Source organism: Colias philodice, chromosome 21, assembly GCF_061535455.1.
Source record: "Colias philodice isolate Cphi_HAF_F1 chromosome 21, ilColPhil1 Martin Lab GWU primary, whole genome shotgun sequence".
In the NCBI taxonomy this organism is placed as follows: Eukaryota; Metazoa; Arthropoda; class Insecta; order Lepidoptera; family Pieridae; genus Colias; species Colias philodice.
Genome location: NC_143106.1, coordinates 3,055,590 through 3,076,560, shown reverse-complemented (window position 1 = coordinate 3,076,560; position 20,971 = coordinate 3,055,590). Strand labels below are relative to the sequence as shown.

The following is a 20,971-nucleotide window of genomic DNA, read 5'->3' as shown; positions in this document are numbered from 1 at the left end:
TGATCATCATCATCATCATCAATCTATAGTATTTTATCACTACAAGAATATTTCGTTAATTTGTTTCCAAACAGCCCGAACACTTACTCCTTATTACTAAAGGATAATTATTATGCATCTCTATAATATGATGCTAAATTTTGAATATAATTTTAACACTTTTTCAATGGCAGTCGATATACTTAAGTATCCAATGTATTTACAGATTATTATTAAATTGTTACTATAATATAGATACACGTGCGTTGCACTTTTTATTATATATGTACATTCAGAGCTTTTTCGTTCTGATTATTCGTTTCTTTTATTTTTTTTCTTTTAACTGCAGAGTGCGAACTAATTAGGAAGATAACAGTTCAAAATCGTACAAACCCAGAAAATAAATATAATTTAGATTTGCTAATACGTTGATGTCATTATTTCTTTACAAATATCTCATTACAAAAGAGTATAAAAACATTGACCAAGAAATTTCCATAAACTGAACTTAAACATCAGATTTTTATACATAAAACGTCTTATCAACTTTTAGAGTCCTATAATTGCCATAGGCTCCATCATCCAGATCATTATTTAAGGATTTACAGGACTGACTTCTCGATATATCATAAGAACTAGCACTGAGCATATTTCGCATCACGCTTCTATGTCGACGATGTTTCTCTGGTTGCAATTCGGTTTGGTAATACTTGCGTTCTTCTAGTTCTAACCATTTTGAGTTGAGGAGCAGTTTCTTTGTCCATTCATCTGTAATTAAGTTTTATAATTTGATAAAATTGTAAGGAAATATATAATTTATTAGCTAGTCTCTATTATAATCTTATTGATACATCTATATAATAAGAAAGACTCGCCTAAGTTTAAAACTTGAGCTCGGCTCTACTAATTCAGCTAATCTTTTCTGCTAGGGCAGCTAGTAGATAAATTAATGGGTTTTTATTATTCTATCTAAGTAGTTAACTAGAGATGCTATTTCGTTATTATGAAAGGCGATATAATTTTATGGCCAATCAGTGGTATCCAACCTGAGATAACTTAAGACATCAATTGAAGAACAAAACTTTTGTTCCAAGATTGGGATAGTCTAGTATATAATTCGATTCATTCAACTCTTTAGAGTTACTTTTAATAATTTACTGGTATTTAAATATTTTTATTATCCTTACCATTAAGATCTTTCATAGCTCCCGCCTTGCCACCATACTCGTACGGTAGACCCTCAGGTGGGTAGTAATCAACTCCAGTGACATTGTTAACTTTATCACCGTTTGGATGCATGTGGATGAACTTGCGTCGCCAAGGGTACAAACCGATATGAAGTAGTAGAAGCGATACCGTTTTGAGTTTCTGTGTGTTTATTATGTGTATTTCTGAAAACTTTAAGGGATAGGCTGCCTGAAAATTAAAAGTGATACTATATTAGAATTATTTTTAGTTTGGGGTAAATCGAGATGAAACCATTATTATGTTTTAATAGACAAATATAACATCTAGCACAATTATTAAACTAGTAAGAAAACGTTCTTTAAATTGTCATCACCATTAAATTGTATTTTACTTCATTTTGAAACGGTTATTTGTTCAATACCCTGCCTATAAAATGCCATAGCACTACTGCGTAATGCATATCGGGACTATAAAATTTTGTTGGCGCTATTATAGGCGCTATATTTTTTTCACAGGCGCTAATTTTTTAACAAAATACATAATATTTACCCTCATGCACCAAATGAAATCCTTCCAATATGCCCCTTTGAAGTGATTTTTAATATGTGAAGGCTGCACATCGCATACATCTATGATTACTACTTCATCGCCGGGTGTAGGATCTTCTTTCAATCTGTAAAATGAGAATATCAGAAATTTGTATATTTATCTGGTATTATTTTCATTGGTGGAGCTATGTAAATGAAAAAAACTATTATTATATATAATATATAATATATTAAAGGATAACATATTATTATTCTTTCTACAATTCTCAGGTGGCCTATAAGAAAATGCCGATTCTAAAGCCGCCCATTTGTATAACTTTGTGTATATTTTTTGGTGGTGTGTGCGGGTGCTAAGTTTAAGGGTTATGATGTCTTCACTTCTATTATCTGTTTGTACCAGGATACCAGTCTACACCAGGAGGCAATTAATAGAATGTTACGCTATAATAATATACATAAATGTATTAAAGGTGTAGTTTGAGTAATAGAGTCATCATGACACTCAAATTATTTTTACTGCTAATGCTGAGTTAAAATCTTGTAAACTGCTTGATTTTACCTTATATCTAATATCATCAGCCATCTAGCCAGCAGTGCTTTAGCAGACAGCGGCCTATTCAGAGCAGTTGGTGCGGGTAATCTCACAAAGGTTAGTCGTTTGCCGCCCGCACTGCGTTCTCGAAGAGGTACTATGTATCTGGAAAGTATAAAAAGTTCATTAACAAACATTTTAAGGGGATCAAAAAACCTGAGCAGTGATAGCGTCTTTAAAGTAGAGTCCTTATAGTAAGAAAAAAAAGCTCTACAAAAACTTTAAGCTCTTCAACGAAACATTAAAAGATACCAATAATTCCTGTGCTCTGTAAACTAATTAATTAATATTGTTTATAGGAATATGTACTTAAAAACGTATAAGACGCTCCTCAATTTTAATACTATCGAACATAAAATACTTTTTTTTGTCTGGTCAATGCCCTGGATGCCCCTTACTCCGAACGAATGACCATAAATATAATTTTTCTCTCCTAATATTTATAATGCAAGGCCATACTACATACTGTTATTAGTCGCATTCATCAAGAAACAATGACTATCAATATACTCACACATCCTGACAGCTAGACAAAATATCTTCATCATCGGGATGCCTCTTATGCCACAACTCAGTCAGGCCTCCCGGTCCCCTCGCGGTATAGTACTTCCTGGCTCTCTTACTAGCTTCCACCTCATCTCCCTCACACGTTTGTAAGATGAGATCTAGGACTGCTAGTTCGTCAGGAGACGCCTCCCGTGTTAGGTTGTCTAGAGCCCATCGTTCGCCAAACGACGCTGCTGGGGACATCCTGATGTCCTGGTACCTGAAATTTAAATATGTAAAAATGAGAGAATGAGTCCATAAAGAAATCATAATCGTGGTGTATTGGGTAATTATAGATTGATACCATAGCTAAAAAAAGAACTAGGTATATTTATATGGTGTGTCCTTAAGGACACACATAGATTAATCTAGTGCCATCAACTCATCAATTAATTTTCTAAGGATTTACGTTGTAAATCCATACTAATATTATAAATGCGAAAGTAGCTCTGTCTGTCTGTCTGTTACTCAATCACGCCTAAACTACTGAACCAATTTGCATGAAATTTGGTATGGAGATATTTTGATACCCGAGAAAGGACATAGGCTACCTTTTATTGCGAAATATGTACCACGGGCGAAGCCGGGGCGGACCTCTAGTGTGTTAATAAAGTAAATAGTATTTTACGCAAAATGATTTTAACACAAGAATGTGCGAGTACATTATTCGTTTACCTAAATCCAAAAATTATATTAGCTAATCGGCTAAGACGCACAGAGGATTGAGAGATAATAAATTAAATTATTATGACTAATAAGATGACTATATTATTAGATCACTAGCTTATAAAAATAGCAATGACTGGAAAACCTTGTTATTCGGATTAAACTAGCTTATAACAATAGATTATTTTAGAGCTTGTATAAAGCCTACTTGTACCACAATTTAAAAAAGGAAAAGTGATTATAAAATACTAAAATAGTATGTAATCAATCTTTAACGGTACGATTATTTATATTATAGACAGAAGAATGTAAAATGGATAATCACAAAAATGCCTGGCATGATTTTGAAAATTATTTTAATTAATAATGTTTGAATGTGTCAGTTAAATTCAGTATTTATTGGGAATCATGTAATAGAAAAATTCACTTTCACATTTACTCCAACAAATCAGTAATCAGCAAAATTTTACTTTTACTATAAATCTAATTTGAATTCAAATTAATCACATATATGTACTAAGAATTGGGATTAATAATATAATTACGTGCCATGACTGAGGCCTATGTCCAGCAGTGGACAAACATAGGCTGTTAATGATGATGTACTAAGAATTGGGCAATAGATAGATATTAAAACGTGTGACTCCGAAAATAATTACATATAATGATTCAGTACTTATTTTTAAATACGTTGATTCAATAACTAAGAAGTTCAGAACAAAAGACGTTCTTAGAATAGAGAGGTACGCATCAAAATAAATGACTACGATTCATTGACATTTGTGTGAAACAACATTTCAGAGTACCTATGCTTCGGGCAATGACCGGGTGAAATTGGTCTCATCATTTTTTTGTTACAACTAATTTATACATATTATAATGTAAAGTTTGTCAAAGTGTAATGCGTAGTGTGTATTAGAAATAGACAATCCATACTAATATTATAAATGCGAAAGTAACTCTGTCTGTCTGTCTGTTACTCAATCACGCCATAACTACTGAACCAATTTGCATGAAATTTGGTATAGAGATATTTTGATACCCCAGAAAGGACATAGGCTACTTTTTATCCCGTGAAGTAGGATAGGTTTTATCCCGGAAATCCCACGGGAACGGAAAAGCTATGCGGGTTTTTCTTTGACTGCACGGGCGAAGCTGCGGGTGGAAAGCTAGTAGAATTATATGTGCGGAAACAGTTAAGTGTTTAATAATATGTGGTACAGTTTTTAAGTCACTATTTATTTTTAAACGTTATATTTCTACTGAAAATAAAGGGGTGCTTCAATCTCTACTTTTATAAGTTCTGAGCTAAACTTTTTTTCATAGGGCTGTAAATGTTTGCAGAATATTTATGTATGTTTTTAACCAAACATTCCACTAAACAAAGCTCCAAAAAAACAGCCAATAAATAAAAAGTTCGCACATTACGAAACACATTCGCACACTGTAAATATATCACATACGAAATTACATTTCATTTCGCGGATCGCAAAAAGGTTTCAAAGGAATATTCCCCTCTGATAAGTTCAAGTGTAATAAAATATTATTTTTTATGCTATATTTACATATCTCGTAATACGCGAATATTATTTGAGGCTCAAGATTCCTCTGCGTATATGCAATGTTTTCCTTTACTTTATCTATATCACTTTTCTTTCGAGATGTTCCAGAAAAATAGGGATGTGAATAATTTTTGGTGGAAGACAATGGTAATAGCTAGATGTCGTTAAGATTTTAAGCTTATTTTTACTATGTGTTTTTGTAGAGTTGTTGCTGGATGAATATATTATGTACTAGCACTCCGCCCGCGGCTTCGCCCGCGCAGCCAAATATGTCCCGGGGTAAAAAGTAGCCTATGTCCTTCTCGGTTATCTAAATATCTCTATACCAAATTTCATGAAAATTGGTTCAGTAGTTTAGGCGTGATTGAGTAACAGACAGACAGACAGAGTTACTTTCGCATTTATAATATTAGTATGGATATTGAGGATATACCTAATACTTGGTTTATTTGATTTTGGGTTACCTTTGTACATCACTCACAAATAAAATGTGCTTACAATTAGGCGATAGAGTGATTAGACATTCTCTAGAAGTTTTTTAAGCGTTATTAAACGGTCACCAAGTAATTAACGCGACGTCCAGGATATAAAAAAATGATCTGTTTGTACCGATTTAAATCAAGATCTCATAGTTCAAAAGTTTTTATATCTACATAATTTGAATACAGAGAATAATATTCCAAATATGTTACACTGACCTTAAGGTAATGTACAAAAAATACAATAGCATAGTCAAGGTATGTTTTTTTTAGTCTTTGGACGTGTCATGGGCAAATACATAGTGTACAAGAACGTAAATCATAGCAGAATTATTATTATAAGGCCAATAAAAATCCGTCTATGATATCTTGTTATACATACCTAGTATAGTTTTTTCTATGACATGTTTTTTGTTGTGTAGGTCTGTAGGATACTGTGTAAAAGTGTTCGAAGGATACTTTCTGTTGATGTCTGATCCCACATAAAGGGGGCAAATAAACTTTTTATTCATATTAATATTGTGTTCAAAATAAATTCCTTACCTAACCTATATTACATTTACCGAATGTCTTAACCATATAATGTCAAGGATATGCCGTGATACAAGTGATATTTGGCTATCATTGTGTATTATCACGAATATAATGAAACATATACTTAGTAATAAATATAACGAGATTCGTGTCATATGGGTTTTTGCTTTTATTATATCGTTGTTTCACACGCGAATTTTACGAGAGACTCACGACTGTAACATTAGTAATATTTTTTAGTTCCTCATTAGTATAAAAACTGTATTGATGTTTTAATAATCGCTGATGTTAGAAAAAATAGTCTTTATGTTGTAGAAATATTAATAATGATCATTCAATTAATAGTTTTATACCTCGATACGATGGATTTATGATAAATTAAATATCTTGGCGTATAAACGTAGGTAATGATTACGCGCTATGTAGTTGAAAGAGCTTTGTACTTGAAATAAAGTTAATAAATGTGATATTTAAGTACATGAATGACATTTAAACAAGAGGAAAATCCGCAATATTCATCTAATCTCATTTTATTAAAATAGGGGTTAATGTTTTTTTAAGATTTTACTAGAAACTTCTATTTCTCTCACCTGTTTATATAGAAAAATATGTTACAATATAACATATATAGGCGATATTTTGTACACTGGATCATCCCGATAACTCAAAAACAGAATCAGTTTAACAGTTTTTGTTTGTTAGATTTTTCTCCCTATTAGGAGAATGTCTTAAAAATTTGAAATACTTACAAAGACATTTCAATTTTAAACCGGGTGCAAGCGAGGGAGTAGCTAGTTTCATTTATGTTAAAATTATTCAAGATCACTTTAAAATTATTCATTCATGTTACCTACCTAGATAATATAATTATGAAGTACGTAACAGCCTATAATTTTGGTCAAACAATGCAACTGTGCAGATTAGTTTATACCCTAACATGTTATTTGAGGTATGGGTGATTATTAATTACACTGTGTTGTGTGCGACAATTGGATCTTTGTTGTTGTGCTAGTCTTTGTTATTAGAATTAGCTTCATTCTTCGTTTGAGTTTGGTTTTACTCGCGTCGATCACTACATACTATAAAACAAAGTAGTTTTCTCGCCTGTGTCCCTATGATTATGATGCGTTTTTTTTTCAGTAGATCGAGTGATTGAAGAGGATCGTTTTAGTAGGTATAATTTATTAGGTTTTAGATAAAACGGGCGAAGCCGCGAACGGAAAGCTACTTAAGACTTTTAATAACGTAGGTACTACTATGTATAGAGATGAGTTCAGCCAATGTACACCGCATTGGGTATTATAGACTATCTATCTGTTGGTTTTTAAATTTATAATAAGAGAATAGAGGATTCATACTTCTTTTATAAAATATGTTGTCATGTAGGTACATAACAAGCTAAATTACATTTGCTAATTCTCAAACAAATTCAAGGAACTTCACATTTGTTTTTCAAACATTTCCCTATTTAACTACGTTTCGTGTTGAGACCTCATTGGACCTTGACAATCCGTTCACTATCTAGAAAAACTTACTATTACGATTTAGTTAAGTAAAAACAATGCATTAACTCAAAATTCTTAACCGATTGTGTAAATTATTTCACAAGTATACTCTACATTATTTATGACTAACAAGACTTATATTCAATTTGATAATAGTTTTTTTTAGGATTCAAATGCTTTATAAGTATAAATTTTGAAAGAATAGAAAAAACTCAATCACGAGGCGGGATTCCAACAAAAAAAATTGCGAAAGACGGGGGTTCGAATCCCGCCTCAAATTCGAGTTTTTTCTATTATTAAAAATTTTATATGACTTATATTTATTTTGAGATTAGCCGACATATAAACAAAAATACATAGGTTTACATCGAACACGGGTATAATTTGGATGAAAACCTAGTGTTAGAAACAAAGGTTACTAGGACTGCATAAATGCAAGTATACAAAAGATTAGCCTTCGTACTTTTACATAGCACCTCTCACATTCTTATCAAGTCACGAAGCTGTTCATCTAAGCGAATACGTCATGAGATCAACCCACGGTTTTATAAACAGAGCGATTTAAATCTCAAAGTATATGAAATTCTCGTGTCACAGCTTTTCAGTGAAATTTTTATAATATAGCGAATTTGTGTTAAGATCGAAATTAAATGCTAATGTATATCGAAAAATAAGTATTACGTGGATAGTTTTACAATAAAATTCATTTTTTTGGGAAAATATTATGATACCAATACAGTTGGTATCTAATTTCGTATTATAGGTATTAGATTTCTTTCAAATTATCATCTGTAATTCCTTCAATTTGATTCTGTAAACGAAAGTTAACGCAATCAAAGAGCTATCTACCAGAATTTAATTACAAATCTTATGACTCCCATAAAATTAGTTACAATTAATGAAGTAATTTAAAGTTAAAATGACGATATCATGCAAAAAATAATCTAGCAAGAATTAGTAACATAACATTTAAAATTAATTGAATAAGGAACTGTGTTTTAATTGATGGAACGTGACTTCAATATTGAGTCGTAATTATGTTATAATTTTTTTTCTAGGAATTACGTAATACATAGATTTAGTCATCTATACATATAATAAAATCGTAGGAAAGTCAAAACTGTACATTGAATATTTTTTTAAAAGAATACATAATCCATGATCTATAATCGATATAGAAGCCAAAAATATAGTTTTTAGAATTTTTGTCTGTTTGTCTGTTTGTCTGTTTGTCTGTTTGTCTGTATGTTTGTCCGAGCTAATCTCGAAAAGTACTGCATAGATTGACTTCAAATTTTGCATGAATATTACTAACAGGTCGTGTGAGGTTTTTTTAAACATATTATCATGCTATCACCTCCGGGGGAGGAGCTGTGAACCTTTACTTTTCTTACGTATTCCGTGTACTACGACAGCGTACAATCTAAAGACTCATGTTTAAATGTTGTTTTTGAGTAAGCCATGCTATTATCTAGCTTTACACTACAAAAACTACGTCATTTACGTAATTTGGGCAGAGAAACTGTTTAATGAATCTTAGTACTATAAAGACAAATTTGATTCAGCGCCATCTATGAGATTTCGTAAAAATCAAATCAATTTACATGTTATCACTACTGAACACAATGTTAAAAATTAATAATTTAAATATAATTATGTTATTTATTTATTTAACTCTTTAACCCATAATAAATCTTCCCTTCCCTATAAGGTGCGCTTATATAATTCGTGTGAATATACTACATTTTTAAAAGTGAGGGTAGATGTATATTATTTTAAGTCAAACTAGACACCATTACAGTTAATCTAATATTGATTGTGTTCATTGGTTACATTTTTAAAAATCTTCGTGTTTTAATAATTCGATCACGAGGCGGGACTCTAATACAAAAAGGTTAGTTCGTTGATAATTATTATTCCTTCATCATTTACATGTTGTTAGTAAAAATATACTTTGACTGTTAATACTTTTGTTCAGTATTTATCCGTATGATTATTGCTGGGTAATTAATATATTTTCATGTCGTATACCTAATTATAAACATAAGTGTGATGTGAAACTAGCTGGATTTATTTTTACACACTCACAGTCTTATATTTTGTGTTAATGTTAAAATAGTATTAATAGTGTAAATCATAATATTTTTTCAAAGTTAAAAATATTTCCTTTTTTCTGATGGTGTTGCCATCGAATTAAACCGCGCTGTCGTTTCGTTCACAAAAAGTCATGTTATTAGGACCGAATATGTAGCCGCCTCAACTTACGGAAACGAGAGTAACCTGCGTTGTCTGTTAGTTATTGTATAGTCGAATTTAACGTTACATGGAAATTGGAATCTAAATATGTATATGTATACCTACTTATATTAAATCTGTAGAGGTCAATTCTGCACATGAAATATATTTCCTAAATAACTATCACGAGGTGATTAGAGATCGACATCGACGTCAAAAATGTTTGTCCGTCTGTCTGTCTGTATAACCGTTATAGAAACAAAAACTACTCGACGGATTTAAACGAAACTTGGTACAATTATTTTTCATATTCGTGAGCAGAGCAGCAACTCCATTTTTAAGCTTTCGTCGCGTGTGCGTTCTTAATGCGTGTATCTTAATGGTTAAAGCTACACAGAAATCAAGTATGAAAGAAATGTTCTCCATATTATATAAAAAATATCTCCCGACATCATAAATGTCTATCTTTTATGGTTGAGCTTAGGAGTTCAAAGCTTTCTGATTATATTTGTCTACTAGCTGTCCCCGCGACTTCGTTCGCGTGGAATAGTGACTATGGGACCTATGACCATGGGCTCAGGGTGGGGCAACAATAAAAAATCATTTTTATTTTCATGCTCCCACTCCCGCGCCCACTCGCACTCCCACGCCATATGCCACGTTCAGTCCTAATCCCACGCCCACGCCCACTCCCCTTCACAATTAGTACCTACCAGATCAAAGCCAGGGTAAGCGCCCCACCCAGCCCCACCGTGGCTACGCCCATGCTGAATTACTACTTAACATACAATTATTGAGTAAATACGTACTACTTACCATAAATAATTAAAAGAATTGTTATTAAAATTTCTTACTAAACTGAGCTAAAAAACTTACGTACCAAATTATTAAAGAAAATCAAGAAATGAAATGCCTAACCTATACCAAATAGTTACTACATATTATTGTAATTAAAAATTATGATTAGTATATAATATCGAAAATCAAAAAAGAAATGCCTAACTAATTCTACGTAAAATTTCTTTTAAATTATGTCATATTATTTTTTAGGAACCAGGGGGGGAGAGGAGCAAATTCTATTTCCTTCCTTTCTTAAACGGATGTTTTTAATAATCTATGGTGTAGCCAGTAGCCACTGATCAGCTTAATCGATACTCAGTTTTTATCAAATCCAGAAACAAATCCAAATTAGATCTTTCCTGTCTCACGCACGTAACTAAAGGCTGAAGAGAGAGAGAGCACGTAACTAAACCGTTGAGACGAAGAAAAGTGTATAGAAAAAGGAATAAATAATTTCATAAACTTCCCGACGATCTTTAAAAATAAATTATAACTTTCATTTTTTTCATTCCCACTTTTACCCCTATGTAGGTATAATAAGTGGATGAACCAATTTTGATACACTTTATCTAAGAACCAGCGTCGGAAAATATTCTGCCTAACAAAAAAAACCGCATCTAATTCGGTTTACCTGTTAGCCAGCTACGGTGCCATAGACAGACACACACACACACACAGAAATACATAGCGGTCAAACACATAACACCAGTCTTTTTGCGTCGGGGGTTAAAAATATAATACGACATAATTTAAAGGACATTTTATGTGGAAAATTTACCTATACACCAGGGTAGATAATTTTTGAAACAAAAAAAAATCGCAGTAGGATGAAACCCATTAGAAAAGGATATGATAAAAATGTAAGGAAAAATAAATTACGGTCAATCGGAGTTCGGGAAGTGCGAGGGGGGGAGGTTTCTCTCGATTTCTCGATAATAATAACACCTGCTAATTTTTTTCTACATATTTTAATTGTACAGACATCACTTTTCCACAATTTTATTATATGTATTGATGATGATGATTGAGATTATAATTTATAACACTCTTAGTCCGTTTTAACTTAATTTATATTCACCCGCATCAGTGCCACCTAAAAAATCTTTATATACCTATCGAAATTCGAGCAAAGTTAAGAAAATGAGAAATAAGAGGTCTCAAGGATCGTTAGAGATAAGAGGCTTACTATTGACCGAAAACAACATGTGTTATGCCGAACCTGAAACCGCTTCACAACGAGAATTGCGGCTCACAGCTGACCGCGAACGGCATATACTATCCTGTGAGACCAAAACCTTCACTGAGAGGGTATATATAACGTCTCACAGCTGATCGCAAATGGCATATTGTACTATCCCGTACAGACCGAAACCCTCACTGAGAGGGAATTACGTCTCACAGCTGATCACGATCGTCATATTTTATCTCGAGAATTCTGAAACTTTTACTCAATATGAAGACCGTTTGACAAATAATAGGGTGCACCATAATATTATTCGATCTCTCGAAGATGAACATGAGCATAAGCAATGACTAGAGTAGGGACGCGAATATTACCATTATTTGAGACAAGAACGATTAATAAGTTTGTTTAATGAAAGATTAAGCATTGAAACTATTGGTCTCTTTAAACGGACGAATAGCGAGAGGCCCGTCTTACTGCAGACAGATTTCGACACAGTCTTAATGACTTAGAGGTAAACATAGAAGATCAATCTACAAATTCGGTGGTGTGGTCCGACAAAATAATATAAAAGTGGGTTTGCTTATAACCTCACAATTGATTACAGATCATCTTCTGTATAGGCGATATTAACGTATGTTCTTTTTGTAATGCTTTAAAGTGGAGTAAGGAGTCGGCTTTCGTTTGAAGATACGCCGGAACCTTTGAAATCACTACTTTTAAGTTTTAGAGGAACATGTGCAATCTAAACAGTTCTTAGACAATATTAGCTCTTATAGTATTGCGTTTTAAATGATCCTTTGGTGCTCAACAATTATCAGATGCTCCTTTCATTCTTACTTTTAAGATACAAGGTCAAGTTTATCATTTGATAGGATCCCTTTTGCCTGAAGGCCAACCTAAGTTTCTTTAAATATATTTTGTATTCGACTACGACGAATAATCGAATACAAGAAATCAATATTTCTCGAATTTAAAACTGAACTCATTTCACAATTTTAGAACATGTTAATTCATCAGGTTAATCCGTATATATGCGTTTTAAATCGACATTAGAAGCTTTTCCTCAAGATGGTGATATTAATATAAAATTGGTATAAATGCCGATAGACGGAAGTCTATCAGCACTCAGGAATTCCCTGAGCGTGTTATAACGCCCAGGCCACAGTATTACAATTTTTCCTACAGTAGGGCGACGAATGTATTTTCGCATAGCAACGGAGGGGAACTCGTGGGGGGTAAAGTGACGCGGGCCACGTACCACAAACATGTTTAGTTTGTGGTACCGAGCGCGAAAGAAAGTCATCGTGTTTTTAGTAAAGTTACTATCTAAACTAACGTAATTTATTACTTAGGTACATATTCTATAATGGCGCGCTCAAACTGTTAATCTACATTTAATTTAATTACTAAGAAATGTAGAATTTAAATCACATTCATTCATGTTTTCCTCAGATATTCGATGTCTATGATTTTCGATGATTTTAAGATTTTCCAGAGTATTCAATTTTAATGTAGTTAAATTTTATAAGAGACAATTAAGAACATTCAAAAATAAAGTGTCACGTATTTTTTTTAAACGACGAATGACGAAAAACGACCGAATCGCGGACGAAGTCGCGGGCAACAGCTAGTATTTTTATATAGTTGTTTGTGAATGTATTTATTTTTAATAATTTCTGCTCGTCAGGTATCATCTTCTTATAGCATACCTACTTACTATGTTTTTTATTTATTTATTTAGAATAATAATACCTAAGTCAATATTTCAAATTTATGATAAAAAAATATATGGATCAACTCTTTATTTTACCTTGAAGGAAACTCATTTATTTCAATATAAATAGATACCTAATTAAAATTCATAGTTTCGGATTATACAGGGTGTACCAAAAAGTAGTGATGAACGGAATGTATGTAATATAATGTATAACCCCCATGTATGTTATGCGATTTTTCGTATTTTCGGAGTTAGGACATTTTTTTCAATTTTTCATCATTTTCAAAATTTCATTCAATTTTGATAATTTCATCTCAATAAACAATTGACGTACATCTAGTTATTAATGAGTCATGTTTCCTCATAATACTGGGATTAAGATAACGGAGAATTATAGCATAGGTTAATATGTTTGAAGATACGTACATTTGAAATTTATTAAGGAAACCTCTATTAGAACCACGCTGTTTGCATTATAAGAGATACTGCAGATTTTTCCTGCGTCATTTAGGTATCTGTTTTTTTTTTGCAGTATTTACGTGTTATACTGCAAAGAGAATTAAGGAGTCTAACTACATGTGAATTAAGGCTTAAAATAATAAAAATAAAATAAACAGATTTTTTATGTTTTATTAATTGTATCCTTCATCTGGATATCGATGTGGAATACTTTAAAAACTACATTAATTAGGTCAAATAATAACTATTTTATAACAGCATCAAAAAGTAAAGTTGCTAGAAAGTTCTGAAAAACTCAACAATCATGACAAAGAACCATGACCACGCTCACATTAAAAATTTTCTAGTCTCCATTGCAGTGTAAATAGCAATAAGTACTTAATGGATTTATCGCAATGGTTCTTATAGCGAAATTTACATATTTTTGCAATATCTTACTATCTTACTACATAATGTAGTCTCGGACAATTTAATTTAATTAGTATTATGTTGGCAAATCTAATAATTCTTAACTCTACATTTTTTGCGTACATAGGTATTTTTGCTTGTATTCCTTGAATTTAGTTACAGCTATAGTTAAGGCTTTATTAAGTTTTAGACAGGACATAAAACATTTTCAGCCGTACAAATAAACGAGTTATAACATTTTATGCAAAGAATAAACTAAGAATAAGGAAAAATCATACAAATAAACACGAAATAAATGTAACCTAGTATAACTTCGTAATAAGTATTCATACTAATGCTATTCCGTCCTTATTACGGCTACCACCCTAGTATAAGTCTGACATAACCGAATTATAACATATCTTTTAGTACATTGTGCTGTGTTTTACAACTTTTAGAAGCAATTTTCAATCTAAATTTGAGATAATAGCAATGAGAGTAATACGAGAAGTAGAAAAAGTTGAGCAAATTAATAATTTCATTACGTACCTATTGAAATGGAAAATTTTGTATGAAATGTCAAAATATACGAAATTATGAAAAACCCTTTTGATATTTATAATGATTTATTTATTTACAACATGCGCCAAACCATACATACATAAAACTTATTTCTAAACTTATCACAATAATATACACTTTCGTTGAAAATATAAATCTTCTAAGCCTGCCGCCTGGAGTTGTATGTTTTGAGTACCAGTTATTTGGCAACTCTCTATCTCAAGGTGGGTATATCTTCTGTTCTCCAGATATTGGATAGCGTTATCTATCATTTGCTTGCATATTTAATGATATATTCAAATTATTTCCAATAAATATTTAAAAAATAAATAAACAGAACATCGTATGATGAAACTTCACAAAAAATTCGACGAAGTCAACTGTCAAACGAGCGTCAGCGAATGACAGCACCAAGGCTTAACCGTAGACAATTTCAATGTTTTTCATAATTTTGTGAATGAATTGCGACGTTGCCGCTTCGCGCCTATTGCATAGCGTGAACATAGTTACATCGATGTTATTCCAAATTTATTTGTAAGAAATTATGACATCCTTATTCTTTATTTATTCTTATCATATCTATGCATTGCATAAGGTTTGAATAAGCAAGTTTTTATTTGTACGGCTGTATAAGTCTATCTTATTTATAATAAACTTATCATGCTAATTACATCATCAAGGCTCTTCTGATCCGTTCAGAATGGACACGTGACGTCACAAGTTTCATTTACGGTCTGATCACTGATGTAGAATAACATACCTATAAATGTAGTCTGTTTTATAAAATCTACTACAAGTTTATACAAACAATTCAATTTAATAAAAAATAGCTCTCGAATTTACTATAATTTACTCTATACTTACTAAACCTAGAATTCGAGAGCAATATAGGGGTTATAATTTTTCAAGTATTAAAATATATAAATCACCCTTATAAAGTAAATTCAATCCTAACATTTGACTAGAGGGGTTGCTATTAGTATATTTTAAAGCTTTTAATAAATTTGGTATTATTAAAAATGAAGTTATTTCTCAAAAATCAAATTATGTTAAAGTATCTAATGCGGCTCTTTAAAATTTCTAGCCTTAGGGTGTTTAGAATTTCATATTTTAAATTATACGTAATGGATATCACAAATTTATAACATTTTTAAATTTACAAAAGTTGCAGACTATAAAGATAGGGGCAAATCACTTTTATAGACGTAAATCTCGTAGACTTCCGTCTATAAAATGGCATAGTTTACAAAGCATTGTAAAATATCAATTACTGTAATAGAAACAATAATTACGTATTGCAATATAGTTTGTACTACGACTGATTACAAAATGCAACACTTTACCCTGATTTATAAAATTACTGCGGTGGGCCTTAGTTCTAGAGTTATTTTAGAAATGTATGATTCATATGGAAATTTGGTTCCGTATATTAAATTATACACGCAACTTTCTCTAATCCTAAATCCCTGAAGGGGTATGATGTTCATATAAGTATTTAATATCTTATATTATTTACATAACAATAGATATTATAAACGCAAAACTAAGGTCTGCACGCAGTTTTGCATATTATGTGTGCGCGTGTCTTTTTTAAATATGTTATTATTATGACACAAACATACCAAAAATAATATTTAGTAAGTAGTCTAGTTTTAGAAAAGTATAACACATTATTGAGGGTAGCAGTTTTAGCAGATCATTTTAACATAGTGCCATAACGTATCTCTTTTTGAGTTCAATTACAGTATTTATTATTTTCCCAGCAATTATGTTTACATTTTATCTTATCTGTACTTCATTAGATGTGTATTAACAACTCAGTTCAAGTGGAACCACTAAGGAATCAATATTCACTACAGGTTTTGAGAAGGCCACCACGAGGTAACTTCCTACGTTCTCAGATAAATGCTTTATGCAATATTTAATTGTCTATGATTTTTAATTTTCAACAACTTTCATTGTTATGGAATTAATTTGTTATATTTTTATTATTAACACATGATGAATTTTTAACTCATATGTACCTACTGTTATTTATCAATGTAATAAATGTTATGATAATCAAGAAAATATATCAACATAAGTCTTTCGACATCTAGTTATATAATAATTATTAAGAAAAAACAGGGTGAGTGCCAAACACAGGTGTCAGAAGTAAAACTTCTTTGGCAAGATTCAAAGATACCAAAATTCGTCACCTTACTCCATGACGTGACGGTATTGCCATAACGCGACTTTGAAATTTTACTCTCAACGCGTCTAAAGAAGTTTCCGTGCTATGGTGTACCACATTATACCGTATATAACACTGCTACAGTCGTGCACAACACTTATCATTATTAATGGCACAAAATAGAGATCAAAACACTCATCCTCAAAATAGCTTACATAATATCCCGACAGCAAAGCATCATTATTAATGTCCCCCTGTATGATATCCAGACCCATAAACACAAGGTTGGGAGTTACCAGGCATCGTAACAAAGATAGTAAAATAAAAGATAAAACTTTGGCATTTTTGTTACATACATTTTTAGTACCGCTTTGTTTGTATGTTGCTGTTAATTTTTGTTGTTTTTTATGGGTATCGTTTTTACGTTATAGAAGTGTGGCTTTAAAATTAAATTCTACGCTTACACGATTTTACAGTATATCAGCTGTTAAAACATAGTTTATGTATACTATAAAATATTTTTTAGTGAAATTTGTCTTAAAAAGTAATGACGGTTATCTGTATTTCTGAACATACCTAATTTAGATAAAATTTTCTCAAATAGAATACCAAAGTTTTTCAATAATTACATACTTAAATTAAAAATAAATTGTTTTGCGATGTAAATCTATTATAGTCCATTTTGATCCTACTAAAAGCATAACAATTTATGTTGCGAATATATATTTTTTTTTGTCGTTACATAACATCAGTTTTATAAACACTAATTAGCGATATAAATTTCAAAATATTTCTTAAATTATTATTTGTTTTGATTGTGTTATAAGTTGGAAAATTAGGTTAAAATGAAATAAAGAATTAATTGCACTGTTATCTTGTAAATCATTTTGCACGCCTCATAAGCGAAGCGTTGAGGTGGGTACTACTGTCACTTCGCGCAAAACATCTGATTTTTCAAACTTAAAATGTCTTTATGTATCATACATTGCACTTGTAAGATAATACATACACAGACATATTAAGAAAAAACACTATTTTTAACGTTCATGATATTTTTGATGTCATTTTTGTTATTTAAACTAGTTAAAAAACAGTTTAAAAAAGTTCTGTCTTGGACGTCCGTGTGTCTGTATGTGCGGATCCTTTTTCTTGTTAACACGATAGCGACCGAAATACTTTACTAATCGAGTCTTTTTTTTTCTCTTACGCTTGAGTATGCTCAGGAATAGAACCCTTTCATTTTTCAGGGTCTGATTCGATGTGGTTTAATTGTTATTAAATAAACAAAAATAATAATTAATAAATATTTATTAAAAAAAAATTATGAGGCGTGCACTTTTGGATTTTCCAAATTATTTAATTTTTATATTAAATAATAAATATCTTAAATATATTTTGTTAATTAACAATTTTCAATGATTTCCTGATTAAAATATATTTGATCTTTGTAAACATCACTAAAATATTTGTAAGCAATTGCTTAATTTTTAAATAATTAGATTTTATTTGTAGTTTCGTAACTAATTCACGATACAATTTTAGAATTTTTTTTAAATAATTATTTGTTTTGATTATGTCGTAAGTTGGAAAAGTAGGTTATAATGAAATGCTTTGTAATCTTGTAAATCAAACTCATGTGGGTTTTATAATATCTTAATTAAGAATTTTCAATAATTTAATGCTTAAAACGAATTTGATCCTAGCAAAAATTTACGTTAGCATTGTATAATTTTTTAGATGTATTTCGCATTTATAATATTGGTATACTGAGTTATTATAACTACGTAGTACTTAGTAACTCAATGTACTGGTACGATATTATGTTGTAAGAGTACAAGATCTTAGTACAATTTTCAATGGAGCATTTCTACAATCGTGAAATTTCAAGTCTGAACGTAATTTCAGCAAATAAACAGTACATGAGTACGTTATACCACAGACTAGAAATAATGTACATACGTAGTGTACTGTGTATGTTATACGTAGGGGAAAAATCTTCACCTAATTTGGGCAATTAGTGTTAAATCTTATTACGCGATACTAACGAAAACTTGCCATAATTGACGCACGTGTTTATTACATTTATTAGAACGATGCGCTTGTTTTATGGATGCTGTAAATGGGAAGATAAACTACTTTGGTGTATTGTTTTGATTCAATGTTTTCTGGGTTGAATGTATCCGAATTTATAATGTGTATTATTGAATTATTTATAAATTAATTAAAACTATAAAGTAATCAAAATAATGTATCAATCATCATCAACCCTTATTCATTTTTCCAATTGGTGGGATCTAGCCCAAAACACAAAAAAATAATCTACAAATCGAAAATACATTAATTATTATGTATTAGTATGTGTGTTAATTAGCCTTTCGACTGATGAAAATGAAACTGGGTTAAAGGATATCATATTATCCTACGTTATAATAATTGCATGAACCGAATTGCACCCAAACAAAAAATTAGCCATTTATACGACTGAATAAATATTAATGTAACTAAGCAAATATGTAGTGCGTATGTTTACGTATTTATTTCTTTCTTTTACCTGTTGAATTAGTTACTACCAAGTATCTAATTTTTTAATTTTTGTATGGTTACTAACATGTATTAAGTATAAACTTATATAAAAAATAATTAAAAATAAAGATTTCCGTAAAACTGTAATGTTTGAAAATTTTTGTTATTTTACATTCGATAAGATTCTGATATCAATTCGTAGCTACTACCTATAACACTTTTTGATGCATAATCTTTTTTTATTACAGTTACATACAAGTTTTCTCTTCAATTATTATTTAATTAGTAATTACATATTTTAATAAAAAAATGTTAGAAGTTCATACTTAGAATTCTTTACTATGACTAAGACAATGTATAATATGATTATATTATATAACTTTTCACATTTTCTTGAATGTAAACAATGAAAAATTTCATCATTTATTCAGCTTACCATATAATAAATTTAAATAAATTAAGGAATATTTATTTATTTTATTTTCAATTCAAGAATCCTATGAACTATTTTTCAACACCCATGCATCAATAAATAAACAAAAAAGCTGCAAAGAAAATTGTTTTTCTTGCAATAATTTGTAGTACATCAACTAAATCTATCTTCAATTTTATTGCAATTTCAAACATAAATAATACCCATGATACCGAAACAAACATACCAGTCATACACAACGAATTATTAAAAGCAAATCAAAAAAATATAAACATACCACACCACCGCTGCGCCTGCGCACGTTCACACACTGAATCACTCAGTCACTCTGCCTTGCGGCCACCTTGACCCCGGGGAATGTACAATATTTTGACATTCTACGTCATTCTCTTGGGTGCATTTTTGCTACGTTGTGACGTCATCGAGGTAGTACGGTCTTGCAGGATATGATTTTTTTGGTTCTTTGGGGTACTGTGATGTTACTTGACATTTTTAGAAACTATAATTTAATATTATGTTCTACAAATTCCGACTAGCATAATACGGTCTAATAGGGTATGTGAATTTATATAATACTAGCTGTTGCCCGCGACTTCGTCCGCGATTCGGTCGTTTTTCGTCATTCGTCGTTTAAAAAAAATACGTGACACTTTATTTTTGAATGTTCTTAATTGTCTCTTATAAAATTTAACTACATTAAAATTGAATACTCTGATAAGAAAATCTTAAAATCATCGAAAATCATAGACATCGAATATCTGAGGAAAACATGAATGAATGTGATTTAAATTCTACATTTCTTAGTAATTAAAATAATAATCTAAATTAAATGTAGATTAACAGTTTGAGCGCACCATT

General features: G+C 30.9%; 1 protein-coding gene across 1 annotated transcript; it reads right to left on the bottom strand.

The window, feature by feature from the left end:
* Window positions 1-201: 201 nt before the first annotated feature.
* Window positions 202-20,446, bottom strand: LOC149478749 (alpha-tocopherol transfer protein-like). The gene is made up of 6 exons (XM_089708911.1): window positions 20,391-20,446; window positions 2,822-3,073; window positions 2,275-2,412; window positions 1,717-1,840; window positions 1,167-1,395; window positions 202-747 (listed from the first exon to the last, which is right to left on the bottom strand). Exons 2-6 carry the CDS (start codon window positions 3,055-3,057, stop codon window positions 503-505), a joined length of 972 nt encoding a protein of 323 aa, XP_089565037.1. The 5' UTR covers window positions 3,058-3,073; window positions 20,391-20,446; the 3' UTR covers window positions 202-502.
* Between the last annotated feature and the right edge of the window lie 525 nt (window positions 20,447-20,971).